Source organism: Blennius ocellaris (genome assembly GCF_963422515.1).
Source record: "Blennius ocellaris genome assembly, chromosome: 1".
NCBI classification, from domain to species: domain Eukaryota; kingdom Metazoa; phylum Chordata; class Actinopteri; order Blenniiformes; family Blenniidae; genus Blennius; species Blennius ocellaris.
In genome coordinates, this window is record NC_137650.1 from 33,826,301 (window position 1) to 33,843,153 (window position 16,853).

At 41.8% G+C, this 16,853-nt stretch overlaps 1 protein-coding gene across 2 annotated transcripts in view; it reads left to right on the forward strand.

The window, feature by feature from the left end:
• trip4 (thyroid hormone receptor interactor 4) overlaps positions 1 to 16,853 on the forward strand; it is a 119,120-nt gene that overhangs the window by 37,921 nt on the left and 64,346 nt on the right. For both annotated transcript variants that reach the window (XM_080500621.1, XM_080500622.1), the window contains one exon: positions 7,828 to 7,930. In XM_080500621.1, the coding sequence (XP_080356747.1) occupies positions 7,828 to 7,930 (103 nt within the window). The remainder of the gene's footprint in view (positions 1 to 7,827; positions 7,931 to 16,853) is intronic.

Consider the following 16,853-nt stretch of genomic DNA (forward strand, 5'->3'; position numbering starts at 1 on the left):
AGAAAATAATAAACCTGAACAAAGAGTTACAAACCCCAACAACTGTTTACATTACATGAAGGGAAGATGAAAACAAATGGATAAAAAATAAACCCAACAAAACCAACGTACAAATACAAAATATACAAAGAAAAAAGCTGCCGAAACCTAAAAAAAAAGTTGGAAATACAATAAAACCTCCCAATTGTAGCAAAGAAGAAAAAACAACCCCATGATCAAATTATTATGAAAACCTTGAAAAAAGAAAATCAACAGGCGAAACAAAACAAAAAAAATACGCAAATGCCATAGAAAAGAAAATATAGCAGAAAAACAAAAAGTGAGACGGGAGTGAACCATGACAAACAGTGTTGGCGTTTCAGTAGCCTGGCCACTGGTGGTTACCACGGTAACGGCTGTTTATACTCAATAACACATCTCAGTGCCGCGTTACGTAATACTGGTGAAATATATAATAATGTAATACATTTTCAACTCATTATTTAATCACACTGCATTTTTTTTTAATAATCTGTTGCATTTTGTTTCTTGAACGGATTTTGTAATAAACTTTGCCACATTTTGTAATAATGCGGCAGGTTATTACAAAGTGCAGTGTTATTACATAATGAGTTGAAAATGTATTACTTTGTTACATATTGCACCATTATTACATAATTCAGTGCGCCACACCCAAATTCTGTTGCAATATGTAACAAGTTATGACAAAATGCGGCAGATTGTTACAAAAAATGTCGCATTATTACTTAATGATGTGAAAATGCATTACGTATTGCTCCATTATTAGATAATGGGGCGCTACAACGTCTCCCTGAACCCTTCAGTTATGGATTTCACACCAAACATAATGGATGTGTCACTTCTAATCGGAGCTGCGTGTTGCTGTCAACGACGGCACTTCCTGGTTTCAGGCCTTGCTTGGAGTTTATGGTTCCCAACACGTCTGAGGTTAATCAGCGGCTCTCGGGCTCCGTCCGCATGGGAATGGCTTTTTTTTTTTTAATACAATAGCTTGTCTGTTGAAGTTTGTGTTTTTTGACTGCTGCTATCAATGAATGAAGGAATTTTGAACATGTATAAAAAAAATATGTACTAACCCTATTTGTACATACAAAAGAAAGAAAAAGTAAAAAAATAAAATAAACAGAGCCAATACATAACAAAACGCCGCATATTTTTCGAAAAAGCAGTGGGAAGAAGTATAAAACTTTTTTTTAATTTCCCACCTCTTATTACCTATTTTTTAGTTTGCACACAGATATCTTTATAATACCACAGATATCTTTGTAATACATCATCATCATCATCAACTTTATTTATAAAGCGCTTTTCAGCAGCCGCAGCTGAAACAAAGTGCTGTACATTGTAAATAAATAAAAATATAAGTCGCAAAATAAAAACATTAAAACAATAAAACAATAAGATGTTAAAACAATAAACAAAACATAAGAGGTTAAAACGACAACAAAAAAAACGAAGGCACTAAAACCAGACCAGACTCTCACGCTGAGGTAAAAGCCAAAGAATAAAAATGCGTTTTAAGACGAGTTTTAAAAACGGACAGTGAGGGGGCTTGTCTAACAATATACAGCATATATACACTTCATAAATCTCTATATAAAAATGTAATTACAAAAACAAAAATACATACATATCTTAATATAAAAAAAAACAGCTTCTTGATGGATGAATCTGAAAATGTTTGTTGGGTGTCTCCATCTTTCTGGACAAAAAAAAGACATGATAGTGGCGTCGTGCTTGAGAACGCTCTTTGAAGGACTTTGAAGTTGGTCTTGACTCGTCTCGCCCCCCCCAGAAGGTTTTGGTAAACCTGAACGCTCTCAGCCTGAAGGACTGGTGGCCCGTTTAGATAAAGCGGGACACAAGATGGACGGATGGACCTAAAAAAAAAAATATCCGTCCGGTTACGTTTGTGAAAGACAAAGCAGAGATCACAAAGTTGAGCAGAGATCACAGATCCATCTCTGAGCGGTTCTGGCAACGGGAATAAAAAAAAAAAAATGTTGCCGGTTGTGTAAGGAGAGGCAGTCATGCAAGGAGGGAGAGCTTTCCTCGCCGCACGGCTCTCGGTAGGTGGTGCTCTACCCAGAATGCCTCGGGGCGCTAAAGCCTGACACACACCGCGCAAAACAAAACCGGCACGCCAACAAACTCGGCGGGGCCAAAAACACGCGGGCACGTGACGCACTCCGTCACCCGTAGTGTGTTTATGTATATGCGCTCAATAATTTCTTAATCCAACACCTGTGTTTCATAACAAGCTCGGCTTTAATTGCATTTGTAAGCAGGTCGGCTCCCGCCGCATCACATCGGTGCTGATGAATATGGAGGCGCTTTGGAAGCCCGCTCTGTCACACAGCCGCGGCGTTTCGTGCCCTTTTGATTAAGGTGGAATGGAAACAATTAGGTGGTGGGGGAGGCAAGGCAGCACATTCAACAGCTTTAAATGCTAATTAGCTAATGGAGGATGAAAGAGCAGGCAACTGGCGGGGTCTCACATGAGCACACTCCAGCTCCGGCTGCAGCCACGCTCATTTTCATGTGAATCCGGCAAGACCACCACCATTTTGTCTCCTTGAGTGCCGCCGACAATACAGCCATCTTGTGTAACCAGATAATTTGTTGTAATGACCTCAAATGAAGCTGAACTCGTCTTTTTTCTCAGGAAGTGCCTCACGCAGGTTTCTCCTCTTGTTTGCAGCTTTAATCTCCGCCTCGGTCTCGCTCTTCCACAGCGAGGAAACCTTTTTGGGTTTTTTTTCCCCCTCCTTCTCTTATAAACCAGAGAAATGTTGTCATGGTAATTAAGGGTCTGGATCTTTCTTTTTTGTTTGTTTTTTGGGGTTGTTTTTTTTTCCCTTCTCGCTCGGTTACACCACTTGTAAACACACAATCCCTTCTCTAATGTTTACAGTGACAACACCAGCCTCACTATTGGAACAGAGCAGGCAGCACTTCTTTCTATCCTTTGAGCAGATTTCCTCACGGAAATCAAACATCTCAGTAGAATTAGAGACGCGGGGATAAAAAAGAAATAGAAAGCTGTACATTAATTCTCCACCCATCTGTCTGTTATGCGGCTTTATCCTATTCAGAACCATCAAAGCTGATTTTGCTTCCAGTCGCCAGTAACATAACGGAGCGACAAACAATCACATTTAAAGGTCACAAATTAACCTTGAGCTCATGTTTAGGAGGAAACCAGAGAAATCCCATTGAACAAACATGGACAACGTTCACTAGAGTCAAACCCCGGAACCATGAAAATTGAGTATTTACTCATGAAATACTTCAGTGCTGCACGTTATTGCACAGTGTTCATCTATTTTAACCTGCTGACATTTCAAGTTATTAGATGCAGAACGTAGCAACAAATCTGGTTGTCTGGTGGGATTTGTCATGCCTACTTTCATCACTCGAACTCCGAGACCGTTGATTATGTGTATAAAATTCAAGAACTACCAGAAAGCACAAAGAATACAACGGCGCTAATACGCTAGTCGTCACGATTACCCCATGATGGTCCGGTCAAAGGCATTCCCCGACTTGTCACGCATTTGGAACACAACGTTCTCAGTCCCGTCAAAAACACACAGAGGTTCTGGAAAATGGAGAAGTTATTAGAAAAAGAAAAAAAAATGATTATGTGGTGCATTTCCGGTGCAGCCTCCACAGACAGGAAATGATAACGCATTAAACCCAAACGCGCAGGCGCAAGCTACTTAGCCAAGTTGCTACTTCTAAATTTCCCGTAAAAGTTATGAGTGTATGGTTTCTGGCTTGTTGATATACTTGCTGTAAACTAACATATATTGATGATGATAATAACGGCGTGTTACACTCGTGGTTTAGGCTATGTGTCATTATAAAGCTAAGTCATGCTAATGGCGGCTACTAGCATTAAAGCTCCGTTGGGTTAACGTTTTTTCCGTACGCGATGTAAAGTAACTTCGTATACCCGACGGGTGAAACGGGTTTTTAAAAAGTACAGCGATAAACCCTCCATGCAGTAGCTAATGCACTGCAGTGAAGTAGAAAAGGTGTTTTTCTCAGCTTGGGAAGGTTTTAGAGAAGCTAAAGTACCAACATATGATGATTCATGACTGGAGTTTATATTAGTATCTACACTTATTCATTTCTTGCTTTCAAAAGATTGAGTGCAGTACAACACTTTATTTTTTACTACAACATTACAAGATATTTTTATATATTTAACAGGAGGTTTTTTTTTTCAAACATGTTCAATAAATGCTGTTCCTAATTCAAAGACACAATCGTGCAAATAATCGTGATTTAGTTTTTTTTCCATAATCGAGCTGCCCTAATAGTAAGTATTTGACATCAGGGTTCAGTGTAAGTAAGTAAGTAAGTAAAACTTTATTTATATAGCGCCTTTCTCAGACCAAGGTCACAAAGCGCTTCACATTTTCAGTAAAAAACATAAAACAGGAATAAAATGCAAATACAGATTAAAAAGGCCAAGACAACACATTGATATACATAACATCCCATCTCGCCCAACTACACCTTCAGTGAAGTAGAAAACAGTTTAATGCTTCAACCCGAGTCGACGGCGCGTCACGTCGGAAACTGCTCCTGCAGCTCGACGCACCGCCGGCAGAAAGTGAAGTGATTTCGCGCATTCTTTGGATTTTTTTATTTAGTTTCTTTCTTTTTTTCCCCTTCTTTCCGAGAGTTGACGTAGATCACGCTTGTCATATGGCTAAAGGGATAGGATGCGGAGGCTGCGCCGCACTGCAGCGTGGCGTGTTTCACTTAGGAAACATCTGGCCTCCATTACAGATGGCGAGCTCTCTCGGCTTCTCGTCGGTGAGACACTTGACCAACGTTTAGCTTTCCGCCTGACAGGTGATGTCTAAATGACCGAGTAACACAAACATGCAGCCGGATTTGTTTTTGCTTAGCTCATTTGTTAGGTTCAGTGAGGTTTTTACACATTAACAGTGAAGAGAGTTGATGAACCTCGCGAACGCCGGTGCGGTCGGTAGAGCACGGTGGCGGTCATTTGTCTTCCAGTCAAATGTCCTCCGTGTTTGAGCCCTTCACATGTCCCCCGTCTCCGTTGCTTCTATTTAGGGAAAATCCATTTACCATGTAAAAGCTGTTATTAATAATTACACTGCACCGCTTAGGAGGTGGTGCAGATTGAGACGGAGGCGCTCAGGGACAAGCCTTTTCCCAGCATTATTTATTCCCTTAATCTGATAAGAAATCTATATATATATATAAAAATAATAAAAAAATGAACAGTCTGAGGACAAAACAGATGTTTGATAAAAAATATTTTGTTTATAGCGTAAAAGCTCAAATTAATTATGTAAATTAAGATTTAATGAGTGTAACAGTTGCAGACTTTATATAAAGACTTGCCAGATATTTAGAATTGAAATCTTCCAGAAGCCCTGTTTCCACGACAACTTGGTAGTTTTATTTTGACAGTCACAGGAATGACAATCCCACTTGGTCGTCTGGCCATACGATCGTCCGCGTTCTCGCGTTGTAAATGTTTATATTGTATTTTTCTGTGAGTGTGCGTGTGCGTGTGTTGTCTCATTGCAAAAACAACCAACAGCGCCCACTAGTGGCCTGGCATGCTAACGTCGTTTTCATCACTTCTGCCATCGCCTTGTAAATGGACATCATTTTCAAAATGTCGCCATGTAAACGTGGAACTTTTCTGAAATGAAAACCCCAAAACAGTATTTTTTTTTTTTTTTATGTTGTGTAAACATGTAGACCAAATAATATTATGGTCTAATGTTGAAAACCTTCAGGAAATCGGATATTTCACCAAAAATTACTATTTTGCGCAGATAAACTGCAGATTTTTCAGTCTTTTAATAGAAATGTAGGATATCATTAACCTTTATTTATAACTGACATTTCTGGACTGGCGACCTTCACTGTGTTTCACCTCCCCTAAATCACATGCTATTTCCTTCAAGGACAGTCGGGGGAATTTTCTAACCCACTTTAATAGAAATCACTCTGCCATTTGCCACCGAAAGTCGCCATCGAGGGACTCCTCAAGGATCCCCACCAGCGGCTAACGACTCCGAGTGTTTACATATTTTATCATTACGCTCAAGTCCACTTTAATCCCCGAATCAGCGTCTCCATCATCTCTCCACCGGCTTGTCGAGAGCCGTGCAGACTGTCGATTTCCTTTAAAAGCCCCAAATTTGTCACAACCTTCAGAGCTCCTGTGAGAGGCTGTGAAACAGAGAGCGTATGTGTGAGAGAGGGAGAGAGAGAGAGGGGGGAGGGGAGGGAATGAGCGAGCGAGCGAGGGGAAAAAGCATGCTGTCATGAAGAGAGAGCCACTTCCTGGCTGGCTAGATGCAATCATGGGCACTATCTGATAGCGCTGGAGGAAATTGGATGAGCTGAGAGCCGTTGGCTGCCAGTGATGGGAAAGATGACTCCTTTGTCACTGTGTCAGTCAATTCCCCACTCTCACCTGAGAGACCAATCAATAACACCGGGGGGGTGGGGGGGGTGGGGAGAGATCTCTTCTCTTGTCTTTCTGCCCCTGCATGCTGTAGGCTGCTGTCAATTATGAGCTGTAAAATAACCTCTCCTTCACAGGAATGCGGCGCGCCGTCCGTCATGCGCCGTGCACGCACGCCTTCCGGAGGGAGGGGCCGTGTGATGTATTCCTGCAGATCTGAAAGTGCTTTTTTTTTTTTTTTTTTTTTTTGGTGGCGTCTGCACAACGTGCAGCAAATTTATTGTCGCCGTGACATCGGCACGCCGTCAATGCAGAGCTGGAGCTGCGACGAGCGGTGTTTCCATTCGTGTGGAAAAATTCAACATGATAACATTTGAAACATGAAAGGGAGAGTGGGATCAATCTGATTCACTTATTAGAATTATGTAATGTAAAAAAAAAAAGGAATTATAAAAACATCTGTTATTTGACCAAACAAAACTCAATGCAGAAGGAAATGCACCATCATGTTGTTATCACCAGGCTAAAAAATGTTATTGCTAATATTGTGTAGTTTTTATTCAAATCCCCAAAGTTTTTTTGTTTTTTTAGACGTGCCTGATCAATTAACTAAGGAAAACTGCTGTAAAATTATAGTAGTTATATCTGTACAGCCGTAAACCATGCACATGGGAAAAATAATATAAGAAAGAGTTTTTAAAATGTAAGTTTGTATACGTGTGTATGTTTTTATGTCATTATGTGGTGTGTGTGTGTGTGTGTATACACGTGTGTATACATACATGTATGTGTGTGGATTGTATGAGTTTGTATAATACACACACAGAGTTATATCAATTCTCTATTGAAAAATAAACACCGTTTTATAAATGGGATTGTGATTTGTATGTTTGAGGACGTACACACACACACACACACACACACACACACACACACACACACACACACACACACACACACACACACACACACACTGAGACAGAAGGACTTTGTATTCTCACTTGTTGTACATTTAGTGTCATCTCCACTGCTCACGAGTGCTGCAGCTGCTCTCATTAGAAACTGCCTCATTAGCCGTGCAATTATAGCGCCGGAGACCCTAGCGAGACTCATAACCATCGGTTCCTGTCAGGCGTGTAGTATTACGTCAGGCACGGAGGACATGTAGCCCGACGTGGGCGTACAAACAGACCCTCGCTCAGTGATTCATCGCCGCCACGCTGCCGCCGCCGCCGCCGGGCGCGCTAACATGTCCTCTCCGGCACAATATGGACACGCTCCTCCGGTGTGCACGGCGATGCTAAACTGTTCTTTTCATCATCTCTCACCCGCAGTCCCCCGCTACCTGCGAGGAGTCCGCCTCGCCATTCGTCTTCATCTGCACCAACCCCCAGGAGCTGCTGGTGAAATTCCCCATGAAAGGGAAGCACAAGATCTGTAAGTCCTACGTCTGTCATGTCGCCAGGCGGGAAGTGGAGTGGGTGAAATTAGCCTCAGCCAACCAAGAATTGCTTCTTCTTCTTCTTCTTTTTTTTTTTTTTTATTTCTTCTCCCCCTCCTTATCAACTCCTCTCCTCCACATTTCTCTGCTCCAAACACAAGCAGAAACAGACATGTGGAAGTGCGATAATGTCGGGCACAGCTCCTGATTGCTAGATTCTCCATTATTAACACAGAAACCCACACACACACACACACACACACTCACACACACACGGCTCCTGTCTGAGAGCCATCTGTAAAGACAGGATTTTGCTGTCAGGTTGCCTGGGGGACACGCCGGGCCTGGATGTGCAGAGCGTTGTTGCTGTATTGTGTGATTTATAATGGGACTCAAAGACATTTTCCCTCCGCTGCCATCGCTGCTCCTGCAAAATGATGTACCTGCAAGCTCTTTTGTTAATATTTCAGAACCCTCTAAAGACTTGAGAGGATTGTTTATGCAGCTGTGCCTCTTTCACATCTTTTCAAATCGATAGAGGAGCTTTTATTTTTTTATTTATTTTTTTTGCCCTGCCCTTTCTAATACTGTGAGTGAAATATTGTCAATGTGTCACTGTGACGGTACATCACAACAGGTAGGAGGAACAAGTGTTTAATTCTAAAGTTTGAAGGATTACTTGATGTAAATTGTGCTTATTTATGATCAAATTATATCCTTGAAAAAATAAGCATGTTACAGTAAATAATACTTGATTATAGTTGCATATATTGTTGCTTTTGAAAGAGCAAATTCGAGTAGTTCTTAAAATGACGTGGGTGTGGGTATTTGCCATTCTTCACATCCATTACTACAATTTTTAAAAGTTCAATACTTTACGATTATAAAATGAGCAAATGGTGTAAAATATACTTCAGTGTGAGTAAAGTTGCTTAAAACAACACGAGGTGCGATGACAAAAAAATACTACTCGCTTACTGAAGCTCTTTATAATCTTCTTATTACAGTTTCATAAGAAAACATATCAATTGTACATGACTTTGACTGAAGATCAATACCTGACGAAGCCAATGATGATTTTTGTTTCCATGGAGACGAAGTCGTGACGCTTTCAGAACGCTGCGTTTTACACAAGAAGTGTAAACGGACACCCGGAACAAAAATTTTCGTTTTCACTTGAAAACAGTGTCGGGTAAATGGAGCCTAAATATCACATATAACTTTATCAGGGAGGTCATTTATTTTCTTCAATTATATATATATGGGGGGAAAAAATACACATAAAAGTACAAGTACCCTAGAATCTGTCCCAAATACGGATTATATTTGTGTGTTGTACTTTGTTACTTTCTCTCCTGGTGATAAAACAGCTGGGCAGCTTCAATACAAGTAAATTTAATTCCCCCCCCGAAAGGAAATACTTTGACATTTCAGGTTTTCTCTGCAGCCCGACGTCGTTTCACTCACTTGGTTTTAATAGTCCGTCTCATCGCTGCGCTCTCTCCTCTGGAAGTCTGTAAATTCAGCCTTTATCTCTCTCTCTCTCTCTTCCTGCTACTCCACAAATTTCAGACTTCTTTTAAATGGCCTTTAATTGATGGTCTTAAATTACCGGCTGATCCGAGTGAAACTTGCTGACTCACCCACTCTGCACCTGCAGCGGTTTATGAATCAGCACTTTGCTTTTTTTTTTATTGGCGGTTAAATACAGACCACTTCAACTCCCAATGTAAATGATTAAACACTGATAGATTTTTTTTTTTAGTTGTTTCACGCTACCTGCAGCCAGCTGTCACCCACTTTAGTCTTTATTGGGTTTGGAATGTTGTAAATCGAAGAAACAATAGAGGTAAAACAAAGTCAGCTGCACAGGAGTGGAGTGGTTTAGTGGGGTTTTTTTTTTCAGAATTTGCATGAGATCTAAACATATCGGGTGTTGGAGTGGATTGTCTTTCCATCTCAAAAGGTTCAATCCTTCAGCCATGTGTTTTACTGGAGCCATCCTCTGTGGCTTTGGCCTCACCCACCCACCCCCACCCAACTCCACACCCACCTCCGTCAACGTGTACAATCATGCTTCTGAGGCCCCGTTTACACGACGTCAAGTGAAAATGGAAAAGCGTTGTTGTGTTTTTCTGGTATCCGTTTCCTCGACGGTGCTCAGAGCCCCTGAAAATCAACTTTTTTAAAAACACTCCGGAGCCTTCTCGGCGGAAACGGGGAATTTGCTGCGACTTTTCATGCTCACTGTCGCAGTAGTAGCGTCAGCATCTTTTTAATTAAAGTATTGTTGCAACAAAAAAAATCTTCCAAACACAAATTCCCTGACTTGTTTTAATTTTGCTGCTCATTCATCTGGATATTACGGTAATTATTCTTGCCGCCCCTTCATTGAGTGCATGTTTGCAGAGCCTGAGCTTTTAGCGATCGAGCGCATCGATCGCTGACACGTGAGGCTGGAACTCCGATCGGTTCTCCCGACCCGCATCGCTCCCAGTCCGTCTTGTTCCTCCGCCGCCGGCGAGCTTTTTCCGCTCTCTCACTCTGCTGCTCTCTCGCCCTCCCTTCCACCTCAATTCCCACCGCATCTCACGGGTCAAGGCAGAGCCGCTCGTCTTACCCGGGGGGGGGGGGGGGGGGGGGGGGGGCTTAGCACCAGTATTTTCTGCTCCTCCGGCAGCTTACGTTGACGAGATCTGCTTGTCGCCCACATTGCCAACCAGCTCACGCCTCATCAAGAGGAGCAAGAAAAGACGTGATGTCTTTACCTCCCAGCGCCGCGCCGTTCTGTAGGGATGCCAACTGTTTTATTTTTACTGCGTCGATCCTTAATGCAAGTGGATTTTGATATCCACTGATCATTATCACCACTGACAGTTGATAGGGCATAACGCCGACAGAGGCAATAGGGGGGGAAATGAACTGTCGTCTTATAGTTAGAAGCTGGAAAAATAGACCAGTGTGACGATTTTAACAAGTCTAAAGTATATTTGTTGCATAACTTGAGAGGCCGGGGCTGCTAAAGCAGCTAACGGGAGCCCGACGCAATACTAGCGATGTGGTCATAATGTTATGGCTGATCTTTTTTTTTTTCTTTTTTTTTGGAACAAATTACCTCACATCCATGTTTACGGTATATTGTTTGTTACATGTGTGTATTTGTTTGTGGTTTCATTACAAAAACGAACGGCACCAACTCATCAACCACGTTGTTGTCAGCAGACATCGTTGCCGTGGAAACGTCAAACTTTTCCCCCCAAACCAAAAAAACGATGCATTTTACATTTGAAACGTTGCCGTGGAAACGGGTCCGGGCGTCCGGGGGCACGTGACGTATATGAATATGGAGGGCAGCTGAAGGCCTCCCTGCAGTTTTGAACCTGAAGCGGAGGGGGGGGGGGGGGGGGGGGTTATTCGGGCATCTAATTTGGTCGCCGACCATTGGAGATGTACCGGACGCGTCACCCCCCCCAGAGAGTTGACCCACGACCCCTGGAGGTTGAACGTGTCCCGCTGGGTATGGGAGCCGTCCTGATAATAATAATAATAATAAAGGGAGCCGGAGCTCCTACGTATTGTTGACTCACCTGGAAAAAAGATTTTGCGTGACATTAACCCAGGTAGCATTTAGAATTACGACATAATATAGGATGGATCTGACAATTATCTGATAACCGAAAGCTGCTTCTGTCTCCAGCCGGATGACTTCAAAGATAACACACTCGGCAAAGCAAACCCGGGTTGATCAGTCGTTGCCCCGTGGAGGAGTCTGTGACATTTAAAATGACATACAGCCCCGGCTGGCTGCTGTAATAAGGGATGTGCATTATGGTTTATAGTCACATCCTGTGAGCAATTGTGTGTGTGTGTGTGTGTGTGTGTGTGTGGGTGTGTGTGTGCTTCGAGCGTAAGCTGAAGGTCAGTCGGGTGTTGAAAGGTATTTGGCACTCTGACATAAAACCACATTTCCTTTCTCTGTTCCTTGTAGCCATGCCTCAACTCCCCCTCTTGTTTTTAATAGCCCGACATCCTCTGTATGAAGTGGTTATGTGCACGACGCTCAAACAGTCAGACATAAACCACACGCCCTCGTACGTCGCACGTTCAAACGCGCCGCAATACGAACGGACGCGTCCGCCGCCAAAAGACTGTTTCCAATCAATTCAGCGGAATCCTGGAGGTTGTAAACACGGTAAATTATATAAAAGCCAATTACAATCCCAGCAGGTTTATAGCAAATGACTGTGTTCCACCGTGATGAGAAAATGGGCCGGGTCACAGTGGACGGGTCATTATCGTGTGGCGTGCAGGGCCGCGTGACCGACATCTCCCCCCCCCCCCCCCCCCCCGGGGAGGGGAGCCCCCTGCTGAGCCTCAAGCCAGTTGATGCGTCACAATTAGCCACCGAAGGAGTTGGATTTCATGAGCGAGCGCCTCGATAAACACGAGCAGGATCCTGCGGTCTGGTGGAGATCGGAGCTGGTTTGTTCGCTAAATGTTTCCTAAGCTGTTCCCAGATAAGAGCCGATCGCTTCGTTTGCACCAGTGAAGATCACCAGTGAGATATTGGACAAAAATGACAGACCTTACCAAACACGGCTCTTCCGAAACGCTGCTACTGCACATGTGCAGCACAGCCATAGTGACGAGTTCTTCTGCACATGCTCAGTAGCTGGACGACACCATACCGTGCTCCCTGTTTACTGTTTACGCTTCTGCCTTTATTTTACTGTACACGTTTTTCTGTTCATATTGATGTCTGTTTTTATAATCTTTATTTACGGAGGAGAAGTCACGGCTAATTTCATTTGACATTTTATAATGACTATAAAACTCTTCTGATTCTGAATAACAACATTTTCCTCCACAATGTTGTGACTCCCCCAGTACATATTCTCCGGGACTTGGTAGTTTTATTTTGACAGTCACCGGGATAATAATCCAACTCGGCCGTCTGTCCGTACCAGTATCATGTGTTCTCCCATTGTTAATGTTTGTAGCATTTGGTTCTCTGAGCGCCTGCGTGTTTGGTTTCGTTACAAAAACAACCAACAGCGCCCACTACTGGCCCAACATGAGAACTACACCGTTTCTAGCGTTTCTGCCATTTCCTCTTAAACAGACGTCGTGTAAAACGCAAAAACCTTTTTTTTTTTTCTTTTTTGTTTTTGACAAGTAAATACATCAATTTAATGAATCAAGGTATTAGAAACTCTTAAAAGACACATCTTTCCTCCTTATTCATCCATTTTCTTTCTTTCTTTTTTCTATTTATCTTTTTTTGATTGAAAAATACAATAGTGTACACATAGGATGTTGTACATATCATATCCTTTTCTTTAAAAAAAACAAAAACAATAAAAATAGCAAGAACAATAGAACACAGTCTCTGACAGCAATATAATAATGAAATACTGTGAATGTAAAGTAAAAAGTAAACAAAAGAAAAGAGAAAAAAATTTAATAATAATTTAATTAAATTGAACATGAATAGGATAAGTAATAGCAATACTGATTTTAGAAAATAACAATAACCACAACAATGACTAAGTAAGCAAAAACCTTTTTGAAATGAAAAACCCCAAAACGACACCTTTTCACTTGAAACGTTGAAAGATGTCGAGGTTTATTTTACAATCTTTTCATACTGAAATTCATACATATTGCACTTTTAAACCCGTGACTCCCAGCAGTAAAAAGGAGCTTTGAATTATATGACTGTCGTGGTCTGTCAATTAAAGTTTGTTTCAGAATTGCTCAACAAGCCAAGAAAGGAGGAAATAAACACGACAAATTCTCAAAGGCAAATGTTCCGGCGTAAGACGAATAAAACCAGATTTCAGACGGCGCTTCGTTGGTTTAAGACGGTGTTTTTCAACCTTTTTGAGCCAAGGCACACTTTTTTTTAATTGTGCCTCCCTCAGTGTGAAACCTGGACCTGATGGATGAAGAGCTGAGATCCTGGTTCACATTCTTCCTTTTCAAAAACTTCTCCATCACTGTCACTGACACAGTACTTTGATACAAGATGGTAGCAGGAGGTGGAGATTAACCACACTGACGTCTGTCAGTTTCGCTTTCACCGGCAAAGTTCTGTGCTGCCATCTAGTGGCGAAGAGTATTTATACATGATTACTCTGCAACACACTGCTCTCACAGCTGACAGCGGCTGTGAGAGCAAATGATTTTTGGGAAAGTAAATGTGAAATTGTATAATTTCCCACGGCTCACCTGACTAGATCTCGCGGAAACACCAGTGTGCCGCGGCACAGTGGTTGAAAAACACTGGTTTAAGACACCCAATGCTCCTAGTTTCATCTTGAAATGGTTTGCTGGGCTTCAAAGTCATTCTGTGATATAAACATGCAGTTTGACGGTGTGAATTTCTTCCGGGGGGGGTGGGGGGGGGTTGCACACGAGATCAATATGTAAATTATTCCCCGTAATTACATGGCGTACTTGTCACGGAGCGTACTGGAGGGAAACTGTTTCTCATTAACAAAGCATAACAGAAAGGCTGCTTTAAAAAAAAAGGGGGGGGGGGGGTAAAAAAGGTCATTTTTGAGCTCATGGTTCTGATTGTATAACTCTTGTGATACGACACACGGAGTCTGCGAGTGCTTGTGGAGACTGGCTTATCTTTTCCTATAAAGATTAGTCACACTGATGGCTCTGCAGCAGATACAAAGACGCTCTCTTCTGCGGAGATTTCTAAGAGCAAGAGAGGGAAGTCATGGGTATAATTACTGAGATGAGGAATTCAGCTTCAGCAGCAGGTCATGATGGGATCTTTTATCTGGAGCCTTGTAAGTCATTGACATATATAATCTGAAAATCACTGGAGACTGGAGTCATTTCAAAGGACCTCAAGGTCGATAAAGTGCTTCTCCTGCCTTAAGCCCGGAGCGTCAACACCATTTTCCTTCAGTTCCTCTTCAAGTGCCATTTACACAGCTATTAATAGAAAAGATTAGTTTTTACTGGGAAATACTCCTCAGACACTGTTTTCACTTTCTATATAATGATGTTGGATCGTGAAAATAAATTGAGCTCTTCTGAATCTCATGAATTACACACTCTGTACTTAAAGGCTGTCTACGTGTTTTTTCTTTTTCATGTATTTCTTTAGATAATATTTAGCTTCTTCATTTTCTTTGTCCCATTCTGAATCTTCATCTCCTTTTTTTTCTTCTTTTAGTTCTGGGTCTTGTTCTTGTCGTCGTCTTCATTGTCGTGTTGTTCTTCTCTCCTCTCAGTCGTCGTCTTCCTCCTTTGTCATCTTAACCTTTACACGTTAACTTTTCATTTTTGCTCATATTGCCGAGACGTACACGCTTTTGACGGTATATTAAAACCGAGAGAAAACAAGCTTTGGCATTATCGACCAGTCGGCAGTTTCCTGTCGTCAGCGCAGACTAAACTGTTTATTTCTTTCCGATAGAAAGTCACGATGCAGAATGGAGACGCTCACGTACGAGCAGCCCGGCCTGTGTTTATCTTGTGTGATTACATGTTTGCTCACGCAAAATGAGCGTGCGCGTTTATATATCTCATGGATTCCTTAAATTAGAATCCTATGAAGATTATGATTTTAGATGATTCCTTTGACTCTGTTGATGGAGATAAAAAAAAATGTCCAGAGATGGGATTTCTCCGCATTGCGGTTGAAGTGTACATTTCCATCCAATCCAATGGACAGTTGTCACGACGTCACTGAGCCAGGGAGCGTCTCCATGGCAACAGACGCTGATCTCCTTTAATCTCCTCTCCCATCCGCGTTGTATGGGACAATTTTTTTCCAATTTATAAAAAAAAAAAAAGCCGATAGCATCCCGAAAACAATTTGTCCTTGAGTGATTTAAAAATTTTTAAAAATCATCCTGAAGATTTCATGCAAATCGGGTTCATATTTTGTGTGAAACATTGGTAAGATACACGCATACAGATTAAGAAATAAATAAATACACGCAGACATAATCATAATCTTCCATCCCGTTATCGTAGGCAACGATAAAAACAAAGTTGCAGGAACTAACTCAATACTGCCACCTAATGCACAAAAGTGACATTACTTAATTTTCCTGTTCTGCATTTTTAAGTTTTTTTTAAACGAAAAATATAATTATGGAAAGCCACACTTGCATTAATGTAACCCCAGTTTATTCACTGTTGTGATATTGTGAAAATAAAAATGAAAAATACCATCTAAGACGAGTCTTACATTCAATACTTTCCATTTTCCACCATAAAACACAGCTTCTCATACCTGAAATTAACAAACCGACTTCAACCTGCTTCCCTGCGCCTCTTGTTGTTTTATTGACAGTGCAACACGGTCAAACACGAGCACAATAAATACTGTATCAGCCGCGCATAGAGTAACTTATCCACCCGTAGTTACTGCATGCTTGTCTAATGATTTGTCTCCAATGTGCTGTGGTAAGGATCCAGAGCTGTACAATACATATTAAGCACACTTATGGGAATTGCTCAGAGCAGAGAAATCTATATTTACTCGTTCCTGTGCAGCAGCCGCAAGCCCAGGGACCAGTGAGTGTACATCACAAATAGATGATTCCCTTTATTTGTTTGTTATGCAGTCGACGCCGCACGCCGTGTACACACTCCCAGCTCTCTTCACAATGTCATTTGCATTTTGTATGCATAGATTATTGAGTTATGTGCAATATGTATGCGTTTTACCCCTCTTGTAGACAACATATGGAAGTATTGCAGTTTGTTTTTTTGTTTTTTTTTTCTCCTTTTGCTCCACTAACCATCAGCTGCCTTCCGATTGCCCCCTTTTTGTGTTGCTTGTGAAGTGACTGTGGGCCATTTTCCACGGCAACGACAAGCGGAGACTGTCAAAGGGAAGGCGTTGCTGCAGTCATGTCATCACGATTAATCTGAAGAAGAAAA